The 15,067-nt window shown below is 34.6% G+C and overlaps 1 protein-coding gene across 9 annotated transcripts in view; it reads left to right on the top strand.

The window, feature by feature from the left end:
* Positions 1-609: 609 nt before the first annotated feature.
* The window catches only part of NOVA1 (NOVA alternative splicing regulator 1), a 167,477-nt gene continuing 153,019 nt past the window's right edge, over positions 610-15,067 (top strand). For 3 of the 9 annotated variants that reach the window (XM_057488528.1, XM_036884537.2, XM_036884539.2), the window contains exons 1-3: positions 3,086-3,218; positions 8,210-8,325; positions 10,142-10,221. Coding sequence is in view for 4 of the 9 variants with exons in the window: in XM_036884534.2 (XP_036740429.1) it covers positions 1,207-1,342; positions 3,075-3,218 (280 nt within the window). In the remaining 5 variants the exon portion in view is untranslated. Of the gene's footprint in view, positions 1,343-1,614; positions 2,058-3,074; positions 3,219-8,209; positions 8,326-10,141; positions 10,222-15,067 lie in introns of those variants that run through there. The other 6 variants (XM_057488526.1, XM_057488527.1, XM_057488529.1 and 3 more) reach the window with 4 other exon arrangements.

Consider the following 15,067-nt stretch of genomic DNA (forward strand, 5'->3'; position numbering starts at 1 on the left):
GTTGTCAACGGCCACTCGAATGCCCTTCTCAAACTAGTCAGAATTGTCGCCGCTCGAGTCCGGCTGGACCGAGATCCCATCCAGCCCCTTTACCCCCTCATACCCCAGTTTCCTGATTGGGAAGGGGCCTGAGGAGTTTTTCTCACATTTCCGTTTTATTGGCTGACACGGTTGTCAGTAATCTTTGCTTCCCGCCTTCCAACCTAGCGCGTTTCTTGGACCCCTTGGTTTCGGCGACACGCAGCTTACGTTTGCCTGAGTCGTGTTGCCGGGGACCCGCGACCTTTCACCACCCCCTCTCCCCACAGCAGCGCCCCGGCCCCCGGCCCCGCCGCCGCCGCCGCCGCCGGCGCGCGGCCCCGCGCACGCACTCAGTCCCCGCGCGCACACGCACGCGCATACACACTCACACGCCTCCCCACACACCCCGGCCCTCCCCCCAATGCGCCCCCGCAGGCAGAAGCCTCGGCGCTGGGAGGCGGCGGCGGCAGCGGCGGCGCTGCTGAGAGGCAGGGACCGGAGCGCGAAGTGTGTGGGAGTCTACGAACCCAACCCCTCTCTACCCTCCCCTCGCGCAGTCCCCATCCCTCCCGCCAGCCCCCCTCCCCCCTACAAGCGGGAGAAATAATGAGCGAGACCGGGCGGCAGCCGCAGCAGCGCCGAGCAGCCCAGGCGACGGCAGACCCGCTCGGGCAGCGGCGGCGGCGGCAGCATCAGCAGCGGGAGCGAGCGCAGCGCTAGCGCGGCGCGGGACCCGGCACTCCTCGGTCTCCTGCCCTCCTCCGCCGCGCGCCGCTCTCCGCATCCCGCTCCTTCCCCTCCTCCTGCTCATTCAGTCCTTCCTCCACTCCCCTCCTCGGCCTCTCCGCTCCCCGCCTCCCGCTCATTCACGCGCCCCTCTCCCTTCTCGCTCCCCTCTCCTTTCTTCTCCTTCTTTCACCCTCCGTCTCTCACACCCCCTCCATTCCCCTGTCTCCTTTCCGACACTGCACTGCAGCTGCTCCTCAGCCCTGCCCCCTCCCCAGTGAGAACAAACCAGCAACACTGCTTTTCTTTCCTAAAGAAATTTCTATTGATCCGATTAAAAAAAAAAAACACCAACAACTTAAGAAACCCCAAACGCAAAAAAAAAAAAAAAAAAAGAATAGAAAAAGCCAAAACAAAAGGGAGAACCTTCTCCCCGTAGCGGCGGCAGGAACTGCAAACATGATGGCGGCAGCTCCCATCCAGCAGAACGGGACCCACACTGGGGTTCCCATAGACCTGGACCCGCCGGACTCTCGGAAAAGGCCGCTGGAAGCCCCCCCTGAAGCCGGCAGCACCAAGAGGACCAATACGGGCGGTGGGTATCGCTTCCACCTCCCCGCTGGCCCCATCCCCCGCCGCCCGCCCTGCCTCCCTCCCTCCCGCCGCCCGCCCTCCCTCTCCCTCCCGCGGCCCGGACACCTCCAGCCGGAACCCGGCGGCTCCAGCGCCCCTGCCCCGCGCCCCCTCCCCTGCACCTGCCCGGCACCTCGCCGTCCCCGACACATTTCCATTTCTGTGTTTATCATTCATCAAAATGGCGACCGGTTTTTCGGAATAGACCTATCTTTCCATTTAATCGGTCGACAGGCTGACCATTTGAATATCCTAGACCTGGGCAAGGGGGTCAGTGAAGGAGGAGGAGGATGACCCCGAGCGAGGTGATGGCCGCCCGAAGATGCGCGCTGCATTTAACAGTCTGATAAAATAAATAAATAAATGGCACTTGGGTAGCGGATAGCAAATGATTGGGGCACCGGAGAGTTTTTTCCCTCTCCATCCCCTTGCTTTGGGCCACAAGTAGTATGCAAAATCTTGATGACTGCATGCTCTTACCGCACTTACATTGTCGGTGCAAATATCTCATTGATTTGTCTTCAGAGGTGTGCAACGATGGTGGGGGTGTCTGGTACTGTGACTTGTTAGTTTAACATCCTGCGCTTCCTGGGAAGATGAGTTACAACGGGACCGGTATCGCTTCTTCATTTGCACTGGAGTCATCTTAACAATGCACCCAATGCATCGAGGCAGAGGTGAATTTATCTACAGCATGTACATTAGAGACGGATGGGGGTCTTTTGAATGGCACACCCGCATAATTTGGAACGTTCATTCACATAAGGAAGCTGGATTTATCGTGATGTTTCCTATTCAAGACGTGATCAGTTTGTCGGAAATTAAAGTTTATGGAGTTGGCTTTATTTTCTAAGACATTTCATTTCACTCTTTCTTGGGTCATCCACCCCCTCTAGTTTAAAAATTGTGGTTGTTTTGGAGAAGGAACATTACTGGTCACTTTTAAGTGTATTTGATATAAATGACTCCTAAGCTTTTTAGTTTTGGCTAAATTCTTCTTAAGGTCCTTTAATTAATCAGCTTAACCGAGATCATGGTTGAGTAAGAAGTGCTAAAAAATAACACCAGTATTAGTTAGATTTGCCAGTCCACATCACTTTCAGGTATTTCCTGGCAGGACTGAAGGCTTGGAATACACCCTACAGTTTGGGTGGATTTTTTGGTAGGAGGCTGGTTGTTTTGCATACTTTAAGTAGAATATAGGCAATGGCTTATTGTATTCCTTCTGTCTTTGCTAATGTCAGACAAATACAGCTCTTCTCTATTTACAGTCTTTTATTTATTTTGCAATATATTAAATGGAGGTTTGTCATCGTATACATTTTTCAAGTTTTGTTAAAGGGTCAGTTCACTTCATTTTTCCATAGTAACCACAGATAGAATTGGAAGACTTCCATGTTTGGAATAACAACTGGAATTTAGTCATTAGTTTCTACAGTGCTGCAAAATAATAAAACATGTTTAGATTTTACTTCCAAGTTTGAAAGTGTATATCCTACAAAACGGGAAACATTTTGAACATATTTACTTTAAAGTGTAATTGGCTTTTTTTGTTCCTTAAAAATACTTAACCCTTTATTTCCTGCAGCTGTATGCCCAATGTTTTAATTGCTTTTTTCTCTCTTGAGGGTGGAGAGGGGTTACAAAGTTTAAAATTACCATGTTAATAAAGTACATTTCTTTGCATTTTTCAGAAGACGGCCAGTATTTTCTAAAGGTTCTCATACCTAGTTATGCTGCTGGATCTATAATTGGGAAGGGAGGACAGACAATTGTTCAGTTGCAAAAAGAAACTGGAGCCACCATCAAGCTGTCTAAGTCCAAAGATTTTTACCCAGGTAGGTGCAATGGTGAAGACACTGTTTGATAAATCCCTAAGGAGAGAAAGAGATCTATGTGTGTTGTGTGCTGTATTGAAATAAATTCTCAGTAGTGTAGACTTTATTTATTTATATATTTGCTGTATTAAAGCATTTGTGGAAAAATTTTAAGAATATTTCCACTGTTGATGATGTCCTGTTTCTCTAATTGATACTCTGTGTCTGTGATTTAGACCCATTTCGCGATGAATCTTTTGGGTATTTCTAAATACTTCTTTCTAATTAGGCAAAAACTCTTAAAATTTAAAGATAGAAACCTGAACAGCTGGCATCAGGAAAACAGGGTCCTTCTGAAGTTTTCAGACATCATTGTAATGACAATTAGTCTAGAGTGAATTCAGAAGAGGGAGTAGGAAGGCTTCTTAAAGAATGGACCATTTACTTCTAAATCCATTATGTACCTCTTTCTGCTTCATTGCTTTGTTTGTTGGCCCTGGAGTGAAGTAAGGAGGACAAGTACTGCCTCTTCAGATTTTTAAAATACTACGTTTTTAATGTAATTGTGACAAGGAAATATTATAAAAGAAGTAAAATAATGCTTCAAAATTTGTGTTACTTAAGAGCTGTCTTTGATTAAAATATGTTAGCAGTTTGTGTGGTACTATAACCCACTGGAAAATGGCAAGTTTCCTAGGTGGTTTAATTTTGTTTTGTACTTTAAGGTGTGCTTTTCTTTATTTCAAGTGTTATACGGTTCTACATGTTTCCCTTTCTTTTTTTTTTTAAATCATTTTGCTACTCAAATCTTAAGTTTAATTGGAACATCTCCATAATTCAGTAGTGTATCTCCAAGATAAAATATTAGCTGACTTGCTTTTATGGAGGTGTAGCTTCTGCTGTTTTGGTGTGTGTGGGGGTTATTTTGTCTTTATGGCCATAAAAAATTATTTATTCAGTGTTGAGGGAACCGTTACTGCCTTTTTTTTTTTTTCCTGGTGGAAAAGAAAAGCTGATTTGCTTTCAATGATTTAATTCAGTAAGAGTTCTTTAACAGAGGATTTCTTTTTCATAGCCAATCGCTTAGTGGTAGAAAATGGCCCGTTATGCTGGATAAGAATGTTTTAGAATGGTTCAAACTATTATTTAGTAATATAAATTAGATGTGGTGTATTTGGTAAACATTAAATTTATTAAACTAAAACATAATCTATGAGATAGGAAGTCCTTCGAAAGTTTGTTTCCTGTGGGTGTAGTTTTGTAGATGGCTTTCCATTTCCTTGAAACTTTCCTTGTGCATTAAGAAAGTTTGCTAACATATTCACATTCGTAAGTTTAAAAGGTGTATTATGATGAAAAAAATCAATGTGGAATTGTGAAAACCCTTAGTACAAATAAAGGCGTTCAAAAGAGCTTGATTGCAGAATTAATAACATGATCGTTCTGGGAAAAGAGCTGCAATGGTAAATTAAATTCACTGTCAATAGATGAAAATGAAATAGCTTTTTCTGCATTATACATGAGGTGATATCAGATGTGCCGAGATGTTACAGAAAATTGGTGTTTATCAAGGATATTCCAAATAGTAAATTAAATGTCTTTTCATTTGAAAGAAGTTTATTTTCAGTGGGTTGGAAAGGGTGCACTGAGAATTAGATCTTTTGTTTTTAGTCCACTTAGTTATGCATTTTTTTCTTATTACATTGAAACTGTTTGTTTTATTTACAGTTGTGAGGCATGTTATTCATATAGAGCAAGAATATCTGTTGGAAAAAATGGAGAACTGGAATGCGTTGAACAATATTTTGTGTGTGTAGTGACGTAACCTGATCAAATGTTGTTTGGGATGTCTGGATAAAAGAAGGCTTATACTCTGCCTGTAACAGGTGGAAACCAATCACACTCTATGAAATCAATTCTAAGGATAAAATAAAGCCTTTAATTTCTAAAAAGCTTTAATAATTCTGAAGACTTTGTATTTAAATATGATTTTAACTAGGTTATTACCTGTTTGGACACATACATCTCTTCTTCTGATAGACTTTAATTTTAATAGTCTTTCTGTTCATACTGGACCACAAGCCTGTGGAATTATCTAAGGTCCTGGTATTTTTCAACATAACAGCCTTTGAGCTACTTGCAACTTCTTCCAGATATACTTAAGGGATACTTACCTTCTTATCTAATATGAACTAAATTACAACGCTGCGATTTATATTGCTGAGTTATAAGGACTTCCTTGTAGGATTATGTAATAATTCAGAAGCCCGTTTTTGTCTTTTCTATATATGTATTTATGACTCTAATATTCTGTTAGAATGAATGTTCCTAATGCTTATTTCATGTAGCATTTTTCTGTTTCTCATTTGGTAAGGGTATATTTGGGGAAAAGTGTAACCTAATGGATTTTCTCAGATTACTTGTTTAAAACAGAATGTAATTGTGTTTGGAAGGTTTAGTTAAAATACTGGTGTATTTGAAAAAACTTTCTTCAGGACGTATAATACAGAATACACACACTCTTTGGGGATATTTTAATAAATTTCAACTCAAATGATATGCATTGCTTGTATTATAGCCAATATAATCTGCATATTTATCATATTTGTTTTCTTTTTTTTTTCTTACTCAGGCTAGATCTTTAAAATGTCTTAAGCGACCTTGCCTTTCTGAGTAATATATGAATATTCACTGTTGAAATGAAGAAAACATTTTTTACACTTTAATTGGTATGAATTTAGAAGCCATAGAACTGTATATTGCATTGTGTTTCAGCATGTCATATATTAAAATAATTTGGGGAAATTGATGAGGATTGTAAAGTGTATTTTTCAATTACTGTAATCAGAAAAAAGTCTACAAGTAGGTTTATTTTACTTGTCGCTGTGCTGTGTAATTCATTCGTCTATTATAAAAAACCTAAATCTTATAGAATACTTGCTACTTGGGATTTATGAATATATCTTTTTTCCTTACTCGATTAAAGAAACCTAATTTAATTTATTTATATATTCTTTTTATAATTAAGTTACCTAAAGTTGTTGCCTTATAGTATAAACACCTTTCTTATTTTAGGGAATATATTACTGTATGCATTTTCAGAAAGGTGATAGTGTTTTTGTCTTATTTGGCATTTGAAGTTATGTTCAGTTTTTGTTAACATGTAGGTTGAGTTTATGTGTTAAAATTACTTAATAAATGGTTCGGATAGGTAATTGGAAAAATTTATTGAATATGTGAAGGGTTGGGAATAGTAAAAGATAACATAAGTTTAAGTATTTTCATGTCTGCCTTAGATTTTAGAACACTTCATAGAGTACCTATTTTTATTCCAGTATATGACACTAGGGATGTTCATTATATCAATCAAACAGGAATCCTACACTATAATCTTGGCATATATTTGTGTGTATTTTACACTGTTTCACGTTTTGTGGTTGTAAACTGGATCACATTTAATGTAAATTATTTCCATTTATGGCCCTTAAGTTAAAATTTGAGCTTATTCCTAGAATTATTTTATCACTGTTCAACTTGGGTGATGCTTTTTATAAAAATCACAAACCATGTATGTTAAATTTTTAAAATCACAAAAAGGCAGGATGTAAGTGATTTTTTCTTTTAGTGAAGGAATTATCCTTCACTAAGGATTGGGATTGTGTAAGAATGATAATTTTTTTGAAATCAGAGGGATTGAAATTAAAGTTTAAAATAGATCACTTCTTTTGTTTACATTGTTCAAGGAAGATTATATTTTATAATATTGGTAGTACATTGTGAATACTTTTGTTACATCTTCTAAAAGTTGCAGTCTGTACTTTCTTTGATCTTATGCAAACCTCCTAGAAATGATTGGTATATATTTTAAGGCAAAATTAATATATAAATAGAATTGTAACAAGTAGAAAATAAATAGTATATTTTCCAATTTTAAACTGCGTAACATCTCTGATTTTAGTATGATCAAAGAGTTGCTGACATGTAATGTGTTTTTATTTAAATCTTAAAGTTGTAATACTTGAATTTTTCATGCTACCTATTGTTGGGAGTTACTTTATATTTTGTCTTTCTGTATCCTCAGATGGATATTACTACCTTTCTGAAAATTTGCTGTGTTTTTAATACTTCCTTTCTCATTTTAAGCAGTAAGAAATCTTAACATGTGAAGGATTGTTACTGGCATAACACAATGTATATTAAGATTTATTTCTGAAAGATACAATTTTTGCATTTATGTAAATAAATGTTTTGTGGCATGGGATTTTTTTAGAAAGATTTAATTAGCATTAAAAATCTTAGGTATTCATTTTGATTCTTTTTAATTTAATTCTGATGTTATATCTTCTGTCATTGATTTAGTAAGTTACGAAACATCACTAATTTACAGTGTCAGTGCTTTCATGAATTATATAGCACAATGTCACTTTAAAATTTGCTACATGAAGCCTTCTGGATTTTGGAAAAATATCTCATTTAAATTTGTGACATTGTAAGGAAATACAATATGTCTAACAACATTAACTTGCAAATATCAATCCTAAGGGATTTCAGGAATAGTTTAGAAACAGTGAACACAATTGGTGAAATAGTTCAATATTTGTGTATTGAAGATGGTTTGTGTAATATACCAAGAGGAAAAACGATCTGTGTCTTGGGAACTCTAAGGAGTATGTGGTATCACTAAAAACCTGAGCAACAAACCACCAATCAAAAACTTGTCTATTTTATAGTTCTTTTATTGTGTTTTGCTCTGGCTTAAGAGAATTAATTTTTTAAGCTCTTAAATGACATAAATAACATTTATTGAACACAGTTACTAAAACTAAAATTCAAGCATCTAATCAACACAGTTTTTAACCACAGAGTTTATTTAGTTTTAGCTGTTTCCAGTTTAGTGGAGCTGTTTTAAAGCAAAACTTTTAAAAGCAAGTGCAGCTTTTCAAAATAAAATTGGGGGACAAGGGTGGGAGATTTGTGCTTGATTGCCATCTCATTTCCATCTTTGGATACAGCTTTAGCATAAAGTTAAACAACATCTGCAGAGATCTGACTGACAAACATCTCTCTGGGACTCATCATTGCAGCCTGCAGCAGGTGCATTCAGCTTTGCAGTCTTTTCCAAAAAGAGGTTAGTTTGTTCTAACATTTATCAGTAGACCAGTGGGAGCAAGTGACTAGAGAGAAAAGGTTGGTTGTCACTTGTCCAGTGCTGGAATACTACAGGTAATTGGAATGGACTGGTGGGAACTGCAGCAGTGTGTGTCTCACATTGCACTGCAGCTGCTGTGGAGCTTAATTAACCTGACCCTCAGAGACTGAAGTGTCATGGTATAAACGCAACACGCAAGAAATGAAGCAGTACTTTTCAATAATCCCTGATGTGTGGGTTGCTGAAATTTCATTTTCTTCATCCTATTCCTTAAAGATAATGGCATCAGTTTTTTCATTATTTTAAATGGAAATATTTGAAGCTAAAATGATTTACGTGAATCTGATAGCATCCACATAAATAGGAGATGGGGGCTTAAGTATAGAAATAAAAAGAAAATAAACAAGTCAGAAGTATTTAAACTTCCCTATTTTGCAAATACTTTTGCAAATCAAGAGTGAGCAGAAATAGAGAAGTACATTGTTGTTGTTTCTTAAAGTATTATCTGAGTGTAACATTTGTTTATTTTTATAGGAGAAATAACCCATGTAAAATTAAGTTATGTTTTTCTAGCATGTTAGGGGCTTTTGGCAAGCAAACTTTGCTGAGTGTTCTGCAGTGCTCCAACAAACAAGATGGGTATAGTATGTTAAAAATACTTTTTAGGATGTTTTATATTAGAAGTGCTACTGAAATCATTCTTACCACATTTTATTAAAAGTAAATTGAAATTTGATTAAATAAAACATCTTAAAAAATTACTCTGTCATTTATTTCTTTTGTTTAAAATTCTTAATCTTTTGAAGATACTTACAGTATGCTTCCATGACATATATAGAAGTTTCCTGTGTGTTCTAAATGTAGTTGTGTTTGTTTTCGATTTAAAGGGATGGGAAAAATCATGAAATTGTGTAACTAGATAAAAGGAATAGAGCTTAGATGTGATCTCTTTCAGAATCTTCACTTAGCAGTTGGAAATTAATGTAGGTGTCTCATCACAGTCCTGTTTATTAAATGGCCCTTGAATGGAAGAGTTCATAAAGTAAAAATGTCCTTAAATTAGATCTGGCAAGCTGCTATACTATTTAAAAATAATTTGAAATTTTAAAATGTCATTTGGAGTCTCTGTGAAAAACACTGTTGCAGTTTTTACTTTTCTGTTAGTTTTATTAATTTTAATTTTTTGGTCTCCGTTGAATATAACTTATCAATTACCTAAGAATAATTAGGTTTTTTAGTTTGCACAGATTTTTTATAACCTATATATATTATTTTTTTGAACGAATTTTTACCAGCATTTCCATATTTCCAGTAACTATTTGATTCTCAAGTTACTGTTTTTAAGAAAAGTCTTTTAAATTTTATTTTAATTAAATTATGAATAGTTGGTAATTTATTGGTAATTATAGTAATTATGGAAAATAAGATTAAAATAACTATCCTTAGAAATCAAGAGAATCGTTTCCACACTTTTAAGTATAATTCATTTTCCAATTAAATTTTAAAATTTTGACATTGTAGACTATTATTTTCTTATCATTTCTCATCAGTATAAAAATGACCCTTTAAAATTTCACATACATACTTCGCCATCATTTAAAAATTTTTGATGAAGATATTGAATAAACATTTTAAGATTACAAAGTAAAAAAAAGTATTATGTATACTGACAGACTCTTTGAGGTATTTTCAGTCTTCCCTAAATATTAAGCCACTATCTGGATATTCTCCACAACAAAATATCATGAAAATACAAATGTGCACTCCATCATTGATCTTTTGCTGCTTCCTGCAGGGCCTGTCATAGCATCGTTGACAGGACCAGATGAAAAGTGAAATCAGTATCTTGAGTTTTTTAACAGCAAAATGATTCAGGTAAGATTATCTGGTGTAGAAAATAAAAATAATTTTTTACCATTCTTAAATTAATCTTATTTAGTAATTGATAATTAAAATTCTTATTTCGAGACCTGTTTTATGTCTTACTGATGTTCAGTATATTTGTAATTTCCAATGAATTTTATTCTGAACTCAGTAATTTTTAAATTTTAGACTAGTGTTTCTTATTTTCCATGAAAAAGAGCATGCTTTTTGAAGTTTTGAGGAATAACTTCTGTTTCAAATATTTTTGAGAACAGTTGTATGTTGAAGGCCCCATAATTCTCCTGAAGGGTACATTTTCACAGAATGAACTTATTAATTAAGACTTCAAACCCTGTATCCCCTCTAGGATATAATAAATGCTGACTCTCAGTTGATTCAATTAAAAAAAAAAGTTCTTAAAGAAGAAAGTTGTCTTCATTTTAATTGTTAATTGCTGCTCTAGGAATTAGATTGGACAGTGACTATTTTAAGATCTAGTAATTTGGAGGTAGGGCAGAATAGAAGGACTAGGGTAATGCATTTCATTAACAGTATAATAGGGAATGCAGTACATGTTTTTGTTTTATGCTACCAAATATTTTAGAAGACTTGAGGATTTTCTATTTTGGTTCTATTTATTCTTAAAATATGTGTTTTTAAAGAAGTTAGTATTGGAAGTAATTGAGCTCTTACCTGGAGAGTGTTCACACACATACTTAGTCTTAATTACTCTTTGTATAGCATTCCTGTTTTTATTTTTCTAAGATTAATTTATGTTTTTTTAAGAAAGTTGTGGAAGTACTTTTAAAAAATGCCTACTCTCACTCCTTAGTTTGATGTCAGTCTGGAAGTTTTTCTCTTGTTAGTTATCATGTGTATTTATCAGATGCCTCCTACAAGCCCAGATGTAGGCAGCTCTTTAATGATCATGACTTAGAATTACTACAGAGCATCTTTTCTTTGTAAAAAAAAAAAAAAAGACATGTTTTACTTTAAAGAGTTGTGTTTTAATAGTTACTCTCTCCTGAAGTTTTGTTTTACATTTTTTATATAGCACCTCTGTAAAAGACTTAATGAGAACACTTTGGAGAAGCAAAGAGGTTTTCTATTTAAAGGGATGGGAAAAATCATGGAATTGTGTAACTAGATAAAAGAAATAGAGCTTAGATGTGATCTCTTTCAGAATCTTCACCTAGCAGTTGGAAAAAACAAGATACGAAGAGAGTAAGTGTATGTCAACAGTTGTCCTGTAACTTTTTTTGTCCTGTAACTTTTAATATGTTTTCTCAAATCATGGTGCAATTTTAATGGGTACTTCATTCTCTTCTGTTTTGCTCTATTTTCCCCCCCTCCCTTTTTGGATATGACTCTCTGAGAAATAAGTCTTCACTTCTCTCTCCTAGTTTTAAAGTGAATGTGTCCCCCGTTTTTTTAAACTATGTTGAAAACACAGTAGTTATTTAATGGTAATTTTTTGTTGTTGTTGATTTGCTACACTGAAGGACCAAAGAAAGATTCTTTTTATCATTACCACACATTAAAAAAAAAAGATAGGATAGATATATTGCCTAGAATATAACCTGGTTCTTTACTGTTTTTCCATAACTGTACTCTTTGAATATGGCTATATTTTCAGGGTGATTTGATATCTGCAGCTTTGTTACCTTTTTTTTTTTTTTTGGTTCAACAGTATTGACCTTGATAAAAGGAAATGTGTGAACTTTATAAGTCAAATTCTGTTTTCAAGGATACATATGTATTTTCCATATTTTTATGACATGTAAAACAATTTCCTTAAATATTGCATATTTGGTTATCCCTAATGATTTTAAAAGGACAAAATATGATTAAAAATAAGCATGATACTAATTGTCAGGCAATCTAGGTAAAAATGAAGATATACTATTAATATTATTATTAATTTAAAAATGTTACTATTTTCTGTTTTTCATCTATCCATTTCATTAAACTGGTCTACTTTTCAGTTAATTAGAATTCTGATGTTTGCATTATAGATAAGCTTAAGGACTAGTTTCTAACATAATTATAAAAGTACTTTATGTGATTTTGAAGATGTTTTTCCTTCACAAAATCTTTTGTGATAGTCTTTACTTACATCAATTAAATAATTGAATTAGGCTCTATTGGTGTGAAGGTATTTATGTCATCTTTCATGCCTATTACTCTATATTATTCTTTTTTCATCATAAAACTCAGTACTTTAAAAATAGTTGGCACTTGAAATTTAAATGAATATATGTATGAATGAATGAATGACCACTTGGAGGCTTCTGTGAAGTGATCAGTGAGGTGGATGGAGATGGCAATCCATCTTTAATTTTTCATTGTATTTCTAGATTATTTTTATGATGGCAATCCATCTTTAGTTTTTCATTATATTTCTAAATTACTTTGATGATGATGATGATGATGGTGATTGTGTGTGTATATGTGTAAAATATGTGTTTTGGATAAGTGAACTAATGAATTCAAAAATTCTAACAAAAGCCATAGAAGTGTCAGAACAAATATGGGTCATGTGTTAAGGAAGAAACATGGAATGTGATAAGGGAATTTCACTTTCTACTTAATATGTTGCTCTGTGTGAAGAAAACTGAAAGCCAGATTATGGAGAGTACTTCAAAGTCATCTCCAAAGTGAGGATCACTTTTAAAACATTCTGACAAGCAACATGAGCTTAATTAATATTTATTTATTAGTAAAAGTAGTTAAAATATCCACATTATAAGATTTTATAGCTGTATAGATTGTAATTTACTTAACTGCCATATGGCAACTTGGGCAATAAGGAACAGCCTGTTGATGACTTTTCTTGAGATACCTTGAAAATCAGTGATTACTAACCACTAAATAAAAGTCACATTATTAAAAATTGATTAATAAATTTTATTTTTAACATATTTTAGTATCTTCTTTCCCACCTATGGTGGAGATGTTAACATATGTAAATACATAATGACCTTTAGAATTGGACTTCTAAATTTTATTATTTATGAAGGAAAAATGTATGTCAACTATGTAGTAGAGTGGAATTTATTCACTTTGAGTTTGGCTATTTAAATATCAAGGTGTTAATATGTGTTAAGTTAAAATTAAAATTTTTGGAAAGTTACTGAATTTGGGCTGCTTCAAAGCCTTAATACTTTTAAATAATTAAAATTTAGAGAAATGCATGAAATACTAGTACTTTTCTTCTATTATTAATACATTGTATTTTGCTATAATGAACCAATGAAACATCTAAGATTTAATAGATAAATCTATATAGTCTCATGCTTAGTCTCCTAAATTTTTTACAAATTCTATTTAAAAGCTGGTGGAGAATATTGGGTTAAAATAACTGTCTTAAGAGTTTCTTTATCTGTCTGCTTCCCCTGCTCTTCCCTATCCCATGGTCAGATTTTAATATTTTGATGGACATTTATTTATATGTTCCCTTGGGGGTTAGATAGGAATATAATGCTCTGAAGATCTTATTCTCAAGCAAAGGAGCAATAAGAAACAGCAAAGATGAATAGCTGGTTATAATAAAGTTTGATAATGTATAATGAAGAAGTATGTCTAGAAGTTTAAACTACCTCTGTCAGTGGTGGAATCTTGAGATAAGTAGGTAGACTACAAAGAAGACTTCAAAGAGTTGCTCACAAGGTTTCAGGGTTGAATTTTAATTTGCTTAGTAGACAAGAATGGGAAGTCATTTGAAGCAAAAGACAGAATATATGCCATGGAGATAGGAAAAATTCCTGACATATTCAGGGTTCCAAAAGTAGTTTGGTATTACCAGGATAAAAAGTGGATATTGCTGTGGGGGAAGGGGGAGAGGGTAGATAGCTATAGATATTTGTATAGGTAATAGAAAATATATTATGTATGAAAAAGAAAAAAGTTTGAAAAATATTCATCTTATAGACATTTATTAGCAAGAATCATTTTTAAAGAAAAAAATATATCCTGTGTGTTTATAAAATGACTGACAGTGGATTTGTAATTAGAATATATGTACCTATTTGTATAAGTATAAAGAATGATACTGGGATTACCCTAGAGTTGAGTAGTAGACTGAGGAGTCTGACTTTCTGCTTAGGCAATATAGGTAGGATTAAAGAGAAGACTAATTTGTTTAGAAAGGAAATGACATAAGGGAAAGGTGAGGCAACTAGGAATACAGAAATGTTAAAACGTATGACATCTGCCCTTTATTAGGCAATTATGTGCTGAATGTAGAAGAAAAAGTGTGGGGACCTAATGAAAGACAGGTAACAGTGAAGAATGTTTTGATGTATTCAGGAAGCTCTGGAGATAGAAGTCTATTTTTGACTTTTGTTCACTTTTACATATCCCGTTGTCTGTGCAGGTACATTTAAAGTTAGTGACTTGAATGGTTTCTTTTACTAATTTGCTTTTGATTCATAGCTGTTTAGAATCGTGTATATGATAAAATTTTTCTCATTAAGTTGTGTGAATATGTAAGTCTAGCTCTTGGCGTGTGCACAGATACATTTTTTTAAATTTGATGAAAATTAGTGAGTTGCACAAGGCATACAATTTTTTATATGTGAATTTGATGCTGTTCAAATACTAAAGTTTTGGTATATGATAGAGATGTTGGTATGTATATGTCAATGAAAATGATAATTGACTCAGTATTGATTGTCAGTGGATTATCTGTTGAGTAATTATTTTGTTTGGATTTTCAGTTGTTATTGAGATTCAGAAGGATCCTCTATAATTGAAAAATATTTCATAAGAATCAGTCTTGATATGCTATTGAAGTCATGAATTTAAAAAATGACTGAAAAATATGGCACTGTTTTTCTATTTAGAAAAAGATTACAAA

The sequence above is a fragment of the Manis pentadactyla genome, chromosome 11, assembly GCF_030020395.1.
Source record: "Manis pentadactyla isolate mManPen7 chromosome 11, mManPen7.hap1, whole genome shotgun sequence".
NCBI classification, from domain to species: domain Eukaryota; kingdom Metazoa; phylum Chordata; class Mammalia; order Pholidota; family Manidae; genus Manis; species Manis pentadactyla.